This window comes from Pipistrellus kuhlii, unplaced genomic scaffold (genome assembly GCF_014108245.1).
Source record: "Pipistrellus kuhlii isolate mPipKuh1 unplaced genomic scaffold, mPipKuh1.p scaffold_m20_p_8, whole genome shotgun sequence".
Taxonomy (NCBI): Eukaryota; Metazoa; Chordata; class Mammalia; order Chiroptera; family Vespertilionidae; genus Pipistrellus; species Pipistrellus kuhlii.
This window is the reverse complement of record NW_023425584.1, coordinates 15,859,583-15,876,522: the sequence shown is the minus strand read 5'-3', so window position 1 is coordinate 15,876,522 and position 16,940 is coordinate 15,859,583. Positions and strand designations below refer to the sequence as shown.

The window sequence follows — 16,940 nt, the reverse complement described above, 5'->3', positions numbered from 1 at the left end:
GACCAGCTCTCCAGCCCAGGGCGAGTGGGGATGCTATTCTTTGCCTCCAGCTTTTATCGTGTCCTTAGGAGGAGAGCCCCCTCCAGTCTGGGGGTCCTCCCTTGGACCCAGTGAGCACCAGGTGCTGATGCTTTGGCAGGTGCGCTCCGGGTGGCAGAGCGGGGTCTGCAGGGCTGGGTGTGCCTTGCACAGCCCTTCTCACTGCTCAGCTGCTCACAGGACTCACGGGAGTGGCAGCATCTTTGCCAACCAGGTGTGTCTGTCTCTTAAAGGCGGCTCCCACCCTGAGCAGCCTCCGTGGCTCGTATCCAGGGCAGGGAAGCCATGAGGTAAACCCATCCTCCGAAGCCGGGATTCCTCTGGGCTCCGGACATTCCTCTCAGCAGCAGATCAAGGTCACCCCGGTCCCTCGGGAGCCTTCAGGCTGGTGGCCAGCGCGGTCAGGGCCAAAGAAACCCGAGGTCGTAGCAAAGGACGGGATTTGGAAATTGATCATCTCCGCATTAGGGAAGACTCCTTGCCAGGCCGAGCAGGGACACAGCCTCGTTAGCTAATGCGAGTTTAATATGGAGCGGAGAGAGCTGGATGCCAGCCTAGCCAACCGCCCCAGAGATGTTCAAAAATAGAACAAAGGAAGGGGTCCCCCACCTGCTCTGCACACGCTGCCCCCCCCCAAAACGCAGGGGCCGCCGGGCAGCGTCCTCCGGACAGAAACATCTCTTGGGCATCCATCACTTGGTGTAGAGGAAGAGTTATTGTTACGGGACCCTGGCGCCTGATCAATATCTCCTGCTTTGAAAATAAACTTCTTGGCTTGGCCTTGACATTAATCTACCATCAGGAGCCCATTATCTCAAGACCAATGTTCTGTTCTATTGACTTGCTCGATTTTTTTTTTTTTATCTCTCCCCCCAAGATCAGAATAGAATTGCATTTCTCCAGGCAGCACGCCCACTGATGGCGGCCCCATGCACGCATATCCCCGTGTGGGAAGCCCAGGACGGGGCATATCTGGGTGGATAGAGCGAGTGGCTGGCGGGGGAGGGAGGGTCCAAGGGGACTGAGAACCCTCAGGTGCATGAGGTAGAAGGAAGAATGAATGGCCCTTCCAGAATTAAGACATTAAACAAACCCCCAGTGTCCCATTGAGCAGCTCAAGCTGAAAATGGCTCTTTGGCAGATAGATGGTGTAGGTGTGTCCACTCCTGCTCCTCATTCCACAAGTGAGGACATATAGTGGCAAGATTAACAATGTCCCCAACCCATCTGTGTCCCACCATCGCCACAGCCTCCAAACCATGACCGAAACTGAGAGCCACAAACCAAAGCCTTGACGGCCTCATCCCTGCAAGACTCCCCCAGGCCTTCCCTCCCCAAGCCTGCACCCTCGCAGCCGTTCTGTTTGTGAAATAGGAATTGGGTTGTGTTGTCTCCCTCACTGACAACTCTCAGCGCAGACCCCCCTGTTCTGCCCTTTAAGACCCTTCTGCTTGTCCCCACGCGAGTCTTTGACCTTCCCTCCCATCACTTCTTCCTCTGCTCCAGGCCTCTGGCTTGCTTTGATCAGTGATTGTGCCAAACCTGGCCCTACCCCAGGGCCTTTGCACTTGTCTCCTCACCACCTCAAGTCTTCATGTTACTTTACCTTCTTGTCGTTTAAGTCTTGCCTCAACTATCCCTGCTGGTTAAGGCTTTCCTTGACAAGTGGAGGTGACAGAGCAGCCCACACATCCACTCCATGAGTCTATCCAGTGACCTCATTTTGGCTTCCTTATAGCACATATAACTTCCTGAAACAGTCTCCCTGTGTAAGTTACCTACTTCCCCAGGGAGAAAAGTACCCCAAAACACAGCATCTTACAGTAGATATTACTGAAAGTTTCTGTGGGCCAGGGACTTGGGAGTGGCTTAGCAGGACAGTTCTGCCTGGGGCTGTCTTGAAGTTGGAGTCAGAGTGTCAGCCAGGGCTGCCGTCATCTGAAGGTTTGACGGGGGATCGGCTTCTAAGACCACTCATTCGCTGACTGGCAAGTTCGCACTATTCGCAGAAGGCCTCGACTCCTCAGCCCTGGGCCTCACCATAGTGCTGCTTGAGTGCCCCAAAGCCAGTGACCCCAGGGAGTAAGGTGGCAGCCTTATCATTTCTGCAGGGCTCTATTGGTTACACAGCTCAGTCCTCGTGAGCATTCTGGGGAAGAACTAACATGGGGTATCAACACCAGGAGGTGAGAGGGTCATTGGGAGGGCCGTCTAATAGGCTGTACCACACTCCCCCGCTGAGAGCAGGAGCCCTGGCTGACTTATTCACCACTGTATGTGCCCAGTGTTTGGCACGTAGCAGATACTCCATAAATATTAGCCAAACATATGAATGAATCACGTAACATTGCTGTGCCTGTGTGCAGGTCTGTGCTAAGCACTGTCTCATCCCCCGGGCCCACCCCATCTCATCCTTTGTAGATGAGGAAACTGAGCCTCAGAGGAGTTAGTACCTCGATCAAAGTCGCAAAGCTGATAAGTGGCTGAGGCAGGATTTGAACCCAGGACTGCTGAGGAGGGTCTGGTTAGTGGTGTGAGTCAGCATTGATTGTACTTAAACATTCTCAAATTGTAGCCAAATCCAGGAGCTCCTTGTGATGCCAGGTATGGAGGGAGAAACATCCGGTCCCTCCCTGCAGCAATCCCAGCGGCATGGCGTAGCCGGCCACACTGCAGAGAGGTGAGGGCAGGCTCCTGCTGCCCCAGCTCAGGGTGACCCAGCCAAGAGGCAGCCATCCAGAAGGAGCCTCCAGAATCCAAAGCCACAGCCCATGGCTGCCCTGTCCCCTTGTGTTCCTGCCCTAGGCCTCACTGAGCGGTCACCTCGTCCTTCCCTCTGAGCCCCCATGCCAGGCCTTGGGATTGCTCACGAGGGCATACAGGATGGCATATAGCATCCACGCTGTTTAGAGCTCAGATTCCAGTGTTGACAAAGCTGCATGTGAATTCTGGCGCCACCTCTTGCTCGCCCTGTGGCCTTAGACACACCTCTAGCTTCTCTGAGCCTCGATTGTCCTCATCTGTAAAATGGGGCTCTGTTCCCCCTGTGTCCCAGGTGTCCCGGTGAGACTGCAGTGCAGCTGTGCACATGAAGCTCGTGGCAGTGGAGGCACTCGGTGCGGCCAGCTATGGGTGCTGCTGCTGTCATGCCAATTCCCTCCATCCCTGGTTCGGTCAACGGGCCTTTCGTTGGCAATCCAAGCTGATGCTTTCGATGAATGGGAGGCAGGAATGTCATCTTCTCTCTCCCTTTCGCCCTGCAGGTGTGGATGTGTGGGGGCCGCATGGAGGACATCCCCTGCTCCAGGGTGGGCCACATCTACCGGAAGTATGTGCCCTACAAAGTCCCCGCCGGAGTCAGCCTGGCCCGGGTAAGCTGGCGGCTTCGCTGGAGGTGGGGGAGGGCCCATTAGCAGAGCAGAGACCCTCTGAGGCCCCGGTGGCCCCAGGCCAAGATAATCCCTAGGTGTGCCCTCCCCCCACCACTCTCCAGGAGAAACCCAGTGTAAAAGGACTTAAAGCCCTGTTTACCCACTTAGTACCTACCTGTGTGCCTTTCGGAGGGTCACTTGACTCCTCTAAGCCCGTTTCTGCTTTTGTGTGAAGGAAGCTCATTTTCCCCAGCTCTTGGCATCGCCAGGAGAATTAAGGCGATGGCACCATTTCCCCACCTGTGACGGACAAGGGGATTTGAGGTGGCAGACACAGGAACAGTTTATTGACGTGTGTTCAGATTAATGTGGATGAGAAATTAGCATGTATTCGTGTAGCAAACACGTGATTTCGCAGACATCATGACTTAGGGTAAAGCTAAAGCGGGTGCAACGTTAAAGAAGCACGTTAGGTAACTATTGCCGCTGGCTGAGTGGTGTGTCTGGGAACGCTGGAGGCCCGGTACTTAAAACTTCCTGGCACAGGAGCCATTAATAAATGTCGAGGTCCGTCTCTTCTCCCTACCCCCGGCCACTTTTATTGCCAAAAGTCCTGACAAACTATTTCATGCCTTCAAATGGGCTGTATTAATCATTGCTGGAACTTCATTGGCCACTGGCTACCGATGTAAATCTGTTGGCCAGAGATTTGGGGGTTTTCGGGGGCAGGGGTAAGAGTGATAAACAGTTCACTAAACTTTAATAATGCATTTTAAAATATTAAGTGTCTCTTGAAAAAAATAATCAAGGTGACCACAAGAGAAAACAGAAGAGAAAGGGATATTTCCCCTGAGGTAAAAAGGGTCACAGGAAGATCTGGGGAAGCTTGAAAGGTCACCGGCACAGCTTTGCCCGGGGAAAGCCACCCCGCTCCTCCACCAGACAGCGCCCCCTTGTGAGCCTGTTTGGCATGAGCCTCCTCTGCCCAGGCCTCCCCCTTCCTCATCACCAGACAGTGGAGGATTTGCAGGATTGTAGCCCCTGGGTCGGGGGAGAGCCTCTGACCTGCAACTTACAAGAAGACAGAGATTCCAAGTGCAAGAATCCCACCCATTCCCCCTTCCCCCTCCCCTCTGTCCTACCTTCACCCCCCACACTCCCCAATCCCAGGCCCTTGGCTCTCTCTGAGACCGCTGGCTGGGGCCTGTGAGGATGGCGTTGAGGGAAAAGAGAGCCGGCAGTGCTCTCTAGTGGTCGAAGACTGCAACAACAGCCGCACCAGCCATCCGCAGGGATGGGTTCTAGGTTCAGCAGAAGAGGCAGGAATCACAGTTCATCTGAAACACCACTTGCAATCTCAGAGCAGGTGTCAGGCACAAAAGCGGCGCAGTCGCTCAGCAAGCCAAGACCGACTCTCCCAGCTCTCTCTTAGGGACAGCGGGACCATGGACCCCTCTGACCCCCGTTCCCAAAGCATCCTCTCCCTCTGCACAGCGATCATCTGTGCGATCCGCGGGGTGGAGAGCCACCACCGCCTCCTGTTTATGGAACTCTAGGAGGATTCAGTGGTAACTGCTAACCGTAGTAACAAAGACTTCCAGCTCGCAGAGCATCCTACGTATCTATCCAACTTCATCCTCATTTGTTCTTAACCCCCATTTTAGACAGGAGGAAATGGAACATAGAGACGTTAAGTTCCAAGAGCCAGAATTCAGTCCCACCGGAGGTCTGATCAGGCCTGAGACAGCATCTGTCCCTTAAACAGTGACTGCTAATGTTAGTACCAGTTTTCATGTCAGCGTCAACATTGGCAAGACGGGAAGTTTATTTCAATGTTATCTGAATTCTGTGTTTATATATTTCCATTTATTTTTGTCTGCACCGAATCCGTTTCCTGTGCCTTTCCACCAGCGAACAGTCTGAGTGGCGCCCCGTGTAAGGTGGCGGGACCACAGAGCTGCCTACGCAAGCTCCCCTGATGTCCGATCTAGAGACTGATACCCTCATTTAGCTGCAGATCAGATATTAAATGTTTGCTCCACGTTGTAACAACCAGTTCCTTCTAGAGCATTATCTCTGGGAACATCACTTTGATGGGTTTGAGGAGAGATATCCCCGAAGCCCTGAAAGGGACCGATAAAGTGGGGGCAGCCGAGGTCTTACTGAAGTTGTGCCGACTCCGGGACCGGTAGCCAGACAGCAGAGAAGACGCTGAGCGGGGAGGAGGGGCTTGCCTCCAGCCCGCCTGCCTCCAGAGCAAGCAGCCACTGGGTTCGCTAAACCTGCTCCACGCCTTCTCTCCGCCTCCGGGAAAGGGGTCTTAGGGCAGGCACCCCCTCAAACTTGGCACAACCAAACTGGAGACTCACTCTGAGGGCTGAGCAAATCTCTGTGATCCCAGCACAGGGAGAGCAGGACTGGGCCCCAGAACGAGGAAGGTGTTAGGAGGAGGGATAAGAGGGCCGCGCAGCCCACTCAAACCCCTGGGTCCTTTCCAGGATTTTCCCAAGTGGAGATGAGGGAATAAATGGAAGTCCTTTCCTTCAGTCCAGACACTCAACTGCACGAAAGTTCAAGATCTGGGAGAAAAGGCTTATTAAGCTGTGTCTGGAAAATGCAATATTCTTTAAAATAGTGATTTTTTTTTCTTCCCTTTTTTTATTGAATTTGTTGGGGGTAACCTTGATTCACAAAACCATACAAGTTTCAAATGTATAGCTCAGCAAAACATCATGTGCACACTGCATCATGTGCCCTCACCCAAAGCACAATCTCCTTCTGTCCCCCCTACCCCTGTCCACCTCCACCCCCCTTTCCCTCTAGGGGAAAAAAAAAAAAAAGGTAAATTATATATCAACTAGCCGAAACCGATTTGGCTCAATGGATAGAGCATCGGCCTGCAGACTCAAGGATCCCAAGTTCGATTCCAGTCAAGGGCATGTACCTTGGTTGTGGGCACATACCCAGAAGCGGGTATGCAAGAGGCAGCTGATTGATGTTTATAACTCTCTGTCCCTCTTTCTTCCTCTCTGTAAAAAAATTAATAAAATATATATTTTTTAAAAAAATGTTTAATAAAAATAAATATCAACTAAAATGAAAATATATGTGATTTGGTCCTGTAAGAAGAAGGCTGGAGAATGTCAGCACCCTGCCTTGGTCAGAAGGGCCACGCTTGCCTGCGGCTGGAGTGAGTTAGATCGTGAGCCAAGGGAGGGGGCCGTGGGCAGCCTGGGGAAGGGAGAGGTCAGGCCGTCAGGCCTTCAGCTTCCTCCGGGCACAGTCTTAAATTACACCCAGCCTTTGCCACGCCGGGGCCTGCTGGGGATAGCGCTGCCCCTGACCTCTGTCCTAACCTCTTCAGCACTCAGGAAGGAGGCGGTGGCAAGGAAGTTCCTTCGCTTCCCAGTCCCACACTCAGAGGCAGCACAGTTGAGGAGTTGGTGAGTCTTGTCTTTGGTACCAGAGCCTCCTCCTACTGGCTTCCTTCCTCCTCACTCGGGAGTCACCGAACTGTTTCCGTGTGGCCCGTGAGCCTAGAATGGTTTTTACATTTTTAAATAGTTGAAGGGAGGTGGGGGGGATACAGGGGGTCAAAAGATTATTTTGTGACACATGAAAATGAAATGTCAGTGTCCATAAAGTTTTATTGGCACACAGCCACACGCATTCGTTTACACAGTGTCTAGGGCCGCTTTATAGCTACATCATCCGAGTTGAGGTCATATGGCTTGCAAAGCCTAAAGTATTTATGATCTGGCCCCGTACAGAAAACATCTGCTTCTAGAGCCGTCATTTTCCCTGAGGCGTGAAAGACTGATAACAGCCTGGGTGCTGACTCGCTTGCACCCTTCAGAAGAACATTTGGAAAACCGCAGTCGGAAAAAATGTTTTTATGATGGAGATAAAGCCTGGAGACTTAAACGTGTGTGTGAAAGGGGAGAGGAGATTTCTGGCAACGGCCAGGGGTTCGAGGGCAGGCGATGGTGGAGCAGGAACTCCCCCCTCCCCCTCAACCCTGGCGCTGTGCTCTTCCAGAGCAGCTGGCAGATGCTCAGCAGGTGGCGTCTGCCCTGCAGATGGGACAGGCACGTTGGTCACTGCTCTGCCTCCAGGTCTGCTCAGCTTGCCAGGAATGTGGTGGTCTTTTTTTTTATTTTATTTTTTATTTTATTTTTTTATGGATAATCCTTGTGCTTCATAATAAAAATAGCAGAACTGTCCCACCTCAAAATAAGCTGTTTAAAATTCCAGCTGCTGAAGGGATTCTACCTTTTGGTTGCAAATTATAATTTGTTTTTACCGTGCAACTCGGTCAGCACTTTTAATTGAAATGACAGTAACCCAACTCAGACTGGCTGAGGCAGAAAGGGAATTGGCTGTCGGTGTAAAAGGAGAGTTCTAAAGTGGCTGGGGCTTTGGGCGTGGCTGCATCCGGGTCCTCCCTCCAGCCCTCAGCTCCTCTTCATCCTGGGTTGACTTCAGCCTCGGACGGGCTTTAGCCCAGCTGCTCTGGCTGGCATCTTACCCCTCAGAGCAATCCAAGCAGAAATACGGTGATCCCTTGCCATAGTTCCAGCAGAAATTCCAGGGCTAGCAGATGTTGTTGGTTCTGATTAGCTTGGCTCAGATCACAGGTTCCCTGCTGACCAGTCCCCGTGTCCAGGGCTGTCTGTATTCCCATTAGCCTGGCTGAGTCCTGTGCCACGTGAGATACCAATGAAGCGGAGGTGGGTCCCCAAAGAAAAACCGGGGGGAGGCCATCCCTAGAACAGGAGGGGATGGGAACGGGCCTGGAATACAACAGCCTGTTACCCAACCATAAGTTGTAGCGTCCTTAAAGCTCACATAGATGATAGACATAGGTGGTTTACAGACATGGTGGGGCTGAGGTCATTGGTGCAACAATGTGAAATAAGAAAGACTGGCCCAGCTGGCATGGCTCAGTGGTTGAGTGTTGACCTATGAACCAGGGGGTCAGGGTTCGGGTCCCAGTCCGGGCACATGCCCAGGTTGCTGGCTGTAGGGGGCGTGCAGGAGGCAGCTGATCAGTGATTCTCTCTCATCATTGATGTTTCTCTCTCTCAGCCTCTCCTTTCCTCTTTGAAATCAATGAAAAATATTTTTTAAGAAAAAGAAAGAGAGAGAGAGTGGCCTCAACCTCCAGAATCTTTGCACCCCACGCCCAGCCCTCCGCCTTTCAGGGTGCCTGACCTTTGCCCCTGCTGCCGCCCCTGCAGAACCTGAAGCGCGTGGCGGAAGTGTGGATGGACGAGTACGCCGAGCACATCTACCAGCGCCGGCCCGAGTACCGCCACCTCTCCGCCGGGGACGTCGCCGCCCAGAAGAAGCTCCGCAGCTCCCTCAACTGCAAGAGTTTCAAGTGGTTTATGACGCAGATCGCCTGGGACCTGCCCAAGTTCTACCCGCCCGTGGAGCCGCCGGCCGCAGCCTGGGGCGAGGTGAGCCGGAGGGCAGGGCCAGCTCCCGGCTGGCCCAGTGCACAGACCATTGCCCCGAGCACACACGGGCCCCTGTTCACAGGGCAGGGAGACGTGCCAGAAAGGTATCCGTGGTGAAACTTCCTCCTCCTTCCCCACCTTTCTCTAGCTTTGTTTTATTTCTTTTTTTTTTTTAATATATTTTTATTGATTTTGTACAGAGAGGAAGGGAGAAAGATAGAGAGTTAGAAACATCGATGAGAGAGTCATCGATCAGCTGCCTCTTGCACACCCCCCACCGGGGATATGCCCGCAACCAAGGTACAGGCCCTTGACCGGAATCGAACCCGGGACTCTTCAGTCCCCAAGCCGATGCTCTATCCATTGAGCCAAACCGGTCCGGCTGTTTTGTTTCTTGTTGTTTTTTTGGTTTTGGGTTTGTTTTGGTTTTTTTGTTTGTTTGTTTGTTTGTTTGTTTTGTTGGTGTGTGTATCTTTCTGTTTAATGACCCAAGTAGCGGAAAATCAAAACTTTAAGTGATTAACATAAATATTACCATTTACCGTTATATTGTGCACTACCAGTTTTAAATGCACATCATAAGGCATTTAACGCGTGGTAGGACCGATGACATTTCAAACCTTGTGTACACATGTGTATTTCTTACCAAAACAGTGGAAACACTGTTCGGAATGGACAGGCGGATAGGTGAACGCTGTCCCCCTTGGGCTTGCCGGTGGGTGAGGAAGAGCTGCAGGAAAAGGAGCTCCGGGTGACCCACTTCCCTCTCCTCCGAGATGTGACCCGCTACTTAAGCGCCTGGCTGGCCCCGGGAAATAAGGCGGTGGGAACGGACTGTGTTACCAGAGCTCCTGCTCCTTCCAGGATCTGATGATACCAGTCAGCGGAGCCAGTCCTGGCTGGAAAGGAAAGCTGCCCACTTAGCCTTAGATGACGGCACACACTCCCCTTCAGTCTTGCTGAAACATGCCCCATCCCCCCACCCGCCCCCCCACTCCCGGCATGTGGGATCCCGCAATTCTGGGCACCGCAGCCGCCGCGAAGACAGGTGTGGAGAAAAGAGCAGGGATGCTCCTGCAGCACGTGTCACCTCTGCTCACAGTTCGGCTCCGCTGTTCCATCAGATGTCACTCACACGTTCAGAGATAAATGATTAAACATGTTAAGACGGAGTCAGCAGCGCTGTGATCCAGCACAGGCCCTCCTGAGTGAGGGGCTCCGGGCCACGACTCCTGTCACAGGCCCTGAAGCCCGTCTTGCTGGGGAGGCGGGCAGTCTTCCCCGGGGCAGGGCTCAGTCGCCGGCTCCTGGCTCCTGGGCCTCCGAGCTCAGAGGACCCTCTCACTTGTACATGGATGTGGTGGAGCTTGGGGAGAGGGTTCAAATTCTCTGAGGGTGAGCCAGGGAGCCTTCCTTTGCCTCCCCTCCAGCCCCCGCCCCCCGGAACTGTGCTCTAAGACAGCAGGGTGTAGCAGGGGTCCTCAAACTTTTTAAAGTGGGGGCCAGATCACGGTCCCTCAGAGAGCTGGAGGGCCGGACTATATGAACTACTAATTCCTACTGTAACACCTCGGCTGCGCTCACTGCCCAAAAAACCTGGCGGGCCAGATCAGACTCCTCTGCGGGCCGCATGTGGCCCGCGGGCCATAGTTTGAAGACGCCTGGTAGAGGATGCCCTCTGTGGGCTGAGCATCCTTTCCTGAGGGGCTCCAGGCACTGCCCCAACCCGGGCTCCGTTAGGACAGCTCGGAGCCCAGCCCTTCTGAGTCTCTGCTTCGGTTCCTCCCTCCACCCCGTAGGGGCCCCCCGGGGAATCCCACAGCGCCTCACTAGTCCACCTCTCCCTCTTTCTGTCCAGATTCGCAGTGTGGGCACCGGGCTGTGTGTGGACACGAAGCACGGGGCTGCGGGCTCCCCGCTGAGGCTGGAGAGCTGCGTCCGGGGCCGCGGTGAGGCCGCCTGGAACAACATGCAGGTGGGTCCCCTCCCGGGGACTGGCGCTGGTTTCTCTGTGCCCAGGTGTGGGGACTGGGAGGGACCGGCCCTGGTCAGTGCCGAGTGACAGTCAGCCAGGGAGCGAGTCAGAAAGGCTCCCTGAACACCTTGGAAAGAGGAATCCTTCACCCTGCGGTCAAACCCTCAGTGTGCACTGCTGGTCACCAGACCCGGCAGCAGCACGGGTGGGTGGCCTTCCCAAAAAGGGAGTCATGGGCGCATGTCACTGAAAAGTCTGGGTGATGTCATCGGGGTCTCTCCCTGTCTCTCCGCTGCTTCTCTCTCTGTCGGCTTCCTTCAGAGCCTGCCCCTCCCCACGGGGCAGCAGAGGCCAAGCCCCCCAGTGGGAGGCAGGTCCCTCCCGGGAGTTCTCACGTGCTGGCTTTCCTGAGCCCAGCACGGTGGGAACGGTGGGAACGTGATCAGGCCCAGGTCACACCCACAGCCTGGGGTGTGGTCAGCCGCACCGAAGAAGGGGAGAGGTAGGATGGGTTCCCCAGGGCCATTCCCAGGAGGTGAGCTCAGGAGAACGGGAGTGCGGGCCAGCCTCAGCCTTGCTGGGAGAGCCGCTCACCCTCAGGAGGCTGCATTCGGCTTTCAGAGGTCCCGTCGTCTGAGCAGTGTCCCTGATGCTGATTCACACGGCCTCCTCCTAACCTGGGCTCCAGGCCCCTCCCCGTGGGTTTGCTGGGACTTTGGAAGCGACACTGATAAAGCCTCTGAGGCGGGTCTGTGCAGACACAGACGTCAGCAGGTGCGCTGTGTTCTCACCGAGGAAGGACAGCGCCTGCCGCCTCTCACCCTGCCCAGGCTGGCCTGCCCACCTCTGCCCTCCCTCTGAGCGGCTTCCGCTTCCCCGGGTCCTTTCTCGATGACAGTTCTCATTAAACAGAGGTTCTTCTTGACGAATTCTTCTGGATTCTGCAAGGCCATTGTTATGCCCAGATTTCAAGATCCCTAAAGACCACCAGTGAGCCGAGTCCGGTGCAAAAACAAAGAGCCTTTTATTCAAGCTCGAGCCTGGTCTCTCGCAGCGGCAAGATGCAGAGAGCCCTAGTTCTAAGAGTACAGCTTTTTTATAGGGCTGAGGGTTGGGTGGAGGGTGAAGCTCAGACCACTGAGTTGGCTGGTTTCGATTGGTGGGATGAGGGCCAGGGTCCAGTTATCCCGGGTTACTTCCCTCTGCATTTCTATTGGCTGATTTAAGAGTGGGTTAGGCAACTAGAACTATTTTGTAAAAAAAAACAAAAAAAAACTGCAGTTTAAAAATGTTTGCTTTCTAGCCTGTTTGAAGATAAACTCAGCTATATGACCTTGTAGGCCGGAGACTAGATATGCCCATAATCTCAATGCCATGCCAGGTGCATTTTTCCCTTGAATAGAGGTGTGTTTTCTTTCAAGGCCAGCATCAAGATCATTACTAAGTGCACCTAGGGCTGGCTCTTCAACAAAAAGGGAAGTTCTGCTTGTAGCCTTGCTCTGCCCTTTCACCATGATGTTGGATTTGCTCTAAAACAAGGGGGGGGGGGCGCGAGCGGTAAAGTCGTAACAAGATCCACCACAAGGTGGTGGGAACGGCTGTAGTCAACATTCCCTTTTTCTGGACCTCTGTATCTAAATTTCACATAATTAAAAAAATAAGTAAAGTGCCCTGGCTCGGCCTCGTTGTCACGATGTCCATGTGACAGGTGTTCACCTTCACCTGGCGGGAGGACATCCGGCCCGGGGACCCCCAGCACACCAAGAAGTTCTGCTTCGACGCCGTCTCCCACACCAGCCCGGCCACCCTCTACGACTGCCACGGCATGAAGGGCAACCAGCTGTGGAGATACCGGAAGGTAAGGCAGGCGAAGGTAGGGGCGGGCGGAGGAGGGCGACGGGCCGCCTGCTTCAGACGGGAAGCAGCGTGGGGCCTGCCTCCCGCCAACAGAGCCTGCTCACGCACGCACGTGGCCACAAGCCTATCTGCCTGATTTCCAGACATTCGAGAGAGGCCCGAAATCCAGAGTTTTCCGTGAAACCTCTGGAATCTGAACTGTTGGTAACTGCGTCCATTAAACATGCACACAGGGAGGACCAATGCAGACTGTCTAGAGATGGTCAGGGCCCAGGCCCGGACGTGGCTTACTTCACGTATGCCCACATCCCGGTGGGCACGACTCAGGCGCACGAGGGAGGCAGACAGTGTCTCACTGTGCGCTCAGCAGGAAAGCCACACAGGTCCGAGCGGCTGGCCGGCCACCGCCTCGCTGCCCTGCCCGTAGTTCCTGCCGCTGCTGTTGGCGCTGCCTCGCTGATTACATACCTCCGTGTTTTGCAGGACAAGAGCCTGTACCACCCCGTCAGTGGCAGTTGCATGGATTGCAGCGAAAGCGACCACAGGATCTTCATGAACATCTGCAACCCCTCCTCTCCCACCCAGCAGTGGCTGTTTGAACACACTAACTCATCCGTCCTGGAAAAGTTCAACAGCAACTGAGCCCACGTGTCTGCCGCAGGCCTGGCGGGGTCCCCCCTGCCGCTCAGCTCACTGCGCCTTCCTCTTCCCGGAGAGGCAGGGCGTCCATGGGCACCGCGATGCCAAGGTGCTGGCCAGGCGGCTGCTGGTGCTGAGGCCCCACGCTGTGGAGGGGTGTGGACAGCAGAGCCCACGAGCGGCCCCACGAGCGGCAGAACCTGCTTTAACCCCTGATGGCACCGTGGAAGTCCAGGCCGGCCTCCAGTCGCCGTGTTCCCTTGAGCATTTTGCGGGGAAACGCCAGGGCAGCCCTAGGCCACTCAGAACGCGGCTCACGTATGCAGTCCTTCAGAAAGAGGCAGTTTTGCCTGTTCAAGGCAGCCGTGAGCACATGACCCCCATTTGCAGCAGCAGAGAAGGGGCTGCTGGTGTCAATCTTGTGGTGTTGGCCAGCCGTGGGGGTAAGTGCAGTTATCTTCGTTCTCTGTCCCAGCCCCAGGCCGCACAGCGGGCCCTCAGAGTGTTCCGTCCTGAGCACCCACAGCTGCCAGGCCCCGGCTCACAAGCTGGGCCCTCGGACATGCCTTCCGTTGCAGTGTGGACATACGAGGTGCCTCTCCTTGCTCTCTAGGAGCTGGAGATGCCCATTGTGTGCCCTCCAGGCACAAGGACAGCCCAGCCATCAGCTTTTTTAGGCTGTTTCCGATGGCCTTGGGCCCATGGAAAAGGCCTAGTAAGATCCCAAACCAGAAATTCTGGCTGAATTTCCCTGTTCACTACTTCCACTTCTCTTCTTTCCATCCCTCCTCTCTCTCTCTCTCTCTCTCTGGCAATTCCTTGTCTCGGGAGAGGCACAGAGGTGTGGAGTGCTCACCTCCCAAGTCCAGAGGCCTCCCGGGTAGACCATGGAGGATGCCTGGTCTCTGACCTCATTATGGTTCTAGTTCTCACGCCGAACTCTACAATTTGTAAAGAGCTCTAATTTGATCACAGGCTAGAATGCTACCCAGGATTCTGGGATTCTGGCATCCAGTATGACTTCCTAGAATGTTGTGATTAGAGGAGGCAGCCAGGGGTAATACAGCCACGGCAGCCCTCAGCCGAGAGACAATCTGAGAAGTCCCACTCCGGGGGGGGGCTGTGTCCATCCACTCCCGCCAGAGGCCTTGTTGTGACATGGTCCTCAGCCAGACCGGAAGCCCTGCAGCCTCCCACCCCTGTGTCCCGGAACGGATGCCCCCCAGGTCCCCACGCAGTCCCTCCCGTTTACCTTTAGCTCCATTCATCCCATGCCACACTCCCGGAAGGCTCCCGACAAACAGGAAGCATTTCCGCAGCCAGCCTGCCACGCACTGATCCAGCGATGGACATGGCCTTCTGCAGCCTATGGTTCCCATCAGCCAGCCCAGGAAGTACTTGAAATCAGTATTCCAATTAGAGTCGGCTCTCTCGATTGTATTGTTTGCCAGTTAAATAACTGAGACGTAAATCTGGGAACAGAGCCACAAATCTGCCTTTGAGATGCTGGCTGATCTCAAGGCCGTCAGTGATCTAGGGGAGGGGGGGAGGGTCGGGAGAACCACCCCAATTAAGCGTGCAGCTGGCAGAGCGTCACTCCTGTCTGCCCCGCACAAGCCCTGCTCTGGCCACCTCTCCGCTGGAGAGGCCGCCCTGTGCTGGCCAAGCCTGTTTGCTGAGCCCCGGTGTCCTCTCCCAGTGGGCATTGTCTTTGGAAGCGGCCCTTGGTGGGAAGGAGTCGAAGATGAGGCCCCTTCCAGAACCTAGGGTAACAAGAGTGCTGCAGCTTGGAGAGTCGATTTAGGATTCCTCATCAGAGAGCAATGCAGCATCATTAAAATAAAAACTGTGCCTTTTAAAAAATGCAAATGTACAGCAAATCCCTAAACTTGAACCATTTCCTAGTGCCTTGCTAGACAGACATAAGGGGTAGGGATTGGGGGGCGGGGGGGAGGGGATGGGGGGTTGGTGGTATGTGCAGATCCTATTGGATGAGTGTCTGTTCCATAATGTTGAATTCCAAGCAGGAGCGTTAGGCCTAGAGCAGGATCTGGGATGGAGATGCCCCCTGAGGGCAGAGGCCAGCAGTTGCTCCCGTTAATGTGACACTCCAGATTAAAGGAGCAGCTGGTCAGCTTGTGTAGTTAGTCTGTGGCCTAAAGGGGCCTCCGTGGCCCCTGGGACAGGCCCTGTTCAGAGGCCGTGTCTGCAGCCCCCGCCCCTCCGAGCCCCCGGACAGAGTGCAGAGCGCTGGCTGGGTTTCCAAATGGGCCCTCTCCAAGTGGATGCGCGTTCTCGGCATCACTGGGCCTCATGTGGAGAGCAGGAGCAGCCTTCCTCCCGCCCATCTGTTGGGTCTCCTTTTGAGTCTGGTTTCGCTCCCTCAACAAGGGATGGGCAGGTCCTCCGAGCACTCCGGCCTCCGTCATTGCTGAGCCCACATCTGTAGGCGCTGCTGGTTGGCAAGGTGTGCAACAGGGATGGCAGGAGACAGGGTCACTGCCTGGCTGGCCAGCTGGCTGATTGCCAACACTGGCCACTCGTTGTCTTGGCCTCATTTATTTTAGACTGGCTGTCTTCAGGATTTCACAGTCCTGCTCACACCCCCAGCTGATGCCCAAATCAAACAGCCTGGAGACTGTGCAAATGCAGGGGTGAGAACATGGGCCCCTTTTTTTTCTAAAGGCTTTATTTTGAGCATGAAATCACAAAACAAATGAGTGGCTAAAATGTATCATGACCATGTGGTCACCAGCAGCCCTTCCAAAGGGGACTCCAGAAACATTTCAAAATATAAGCGCATCTCGCTGTACGGACAGGGCTCTGGAGGTGGCCCAGTGTGCCAGCACCTGTGTGAAAAGCCATTGCCTCCGATTGGAGCTTGTTTCAGCTTTAAAAACAGTCCAGAAACTGCTCAGAGGCAGAGGGGGTACGTATGGGGGGAGAGAGAGTAACATTAGGTCCAGGAGAGAGAGCAGTTGCTTCAGATGGGGCCTCTGGATCCCCAAAGCCCATGTTAGAGGCGCTTTTCAGACCTCCTACCTGTTGGATTTCTTTTTGTGCATCTCCATTCCTCTGGTCTCTGGAGGATTAAACGAGCTGCAAAGCACTTTACAGCTGTAAGTGGGAGATCTGGAATCCTTGCTTCAACGACCCCCTGTTTGTGCAGATGGGTGATCTCGTATAATTCCTGGTAGACTATGCATTTTCAGTGTTTTCTGGAGATTTCTAAGTGTGGGAGAGGGGCAAGGAGTGTGGTTCTGTTCTGGGACTCTTTGCTTTCAGCTGATGGTCTTTGTGAAAAATCCTAGTCATATTTTAGTTCAACTTGATCTTGAGCCGAAGCCCACTGCCACCTCTGGGGTGGGTCTGGGGTCTACATTCCAAGTGACAAGGTCCGGTGCCTGACCATAGGGTCAGGCTCCTGTTCTATCTGGGCTAGAAAACTGGGGTCCCCAGGGGCTTAGTGATGATTCCCTAGAGAGAGCTCGAGACCACCGGCCTTTCTTCTCCTGCCTGGAAAAGCGCGCCTTTGTGAAGAACTGATTTCATGTACAGTTGTGATTGTGACTGAGTAAAAGTCCAGACTTTCTCTAA

At 54.5% G+C, this 16,940-nt stretch overlaps 1 protein-coding gene across 2 annotated transcripts in view; it reads left to right on the top strand.

The window, feature by feature from the left end:
• GALNT10 (polypeptide N-acetylgalactosaminyltransferase 10) overlaps positions 1-16,940 on the top strand; it is a 176,778-nt gene extending 159,838 nt beyond the window's left edge. The window contains exons 8-12 of one of the 2 annotated variants that reach the window (XM_036424766.2): positions 3,303-3,410; positions 8,651-8,872; positions 10,731-10,847; positions 12,556-12,705; positions 13,188-16,940. In XM_036424766.2, coding sequence (XP_036280659.1) covers positions 3,303-3,410; positions 8,651-8,872; positions 10,731-10,847; positions 12,556-12,705; positions 13,188-13,346 — 756 coding nt within the window. In that variant the 3' untranslated portion in view covers positions 13,347-16,940. The remainder of the gene's footprint in view (positions 1-3,302; positions 3,411-8,650; positions 8,873-10,730; positions 10,848-12,555; positions 12,706-13,187) is intronic. The other variant, XM_036424767.2, reaches the window with a different exon arrangement.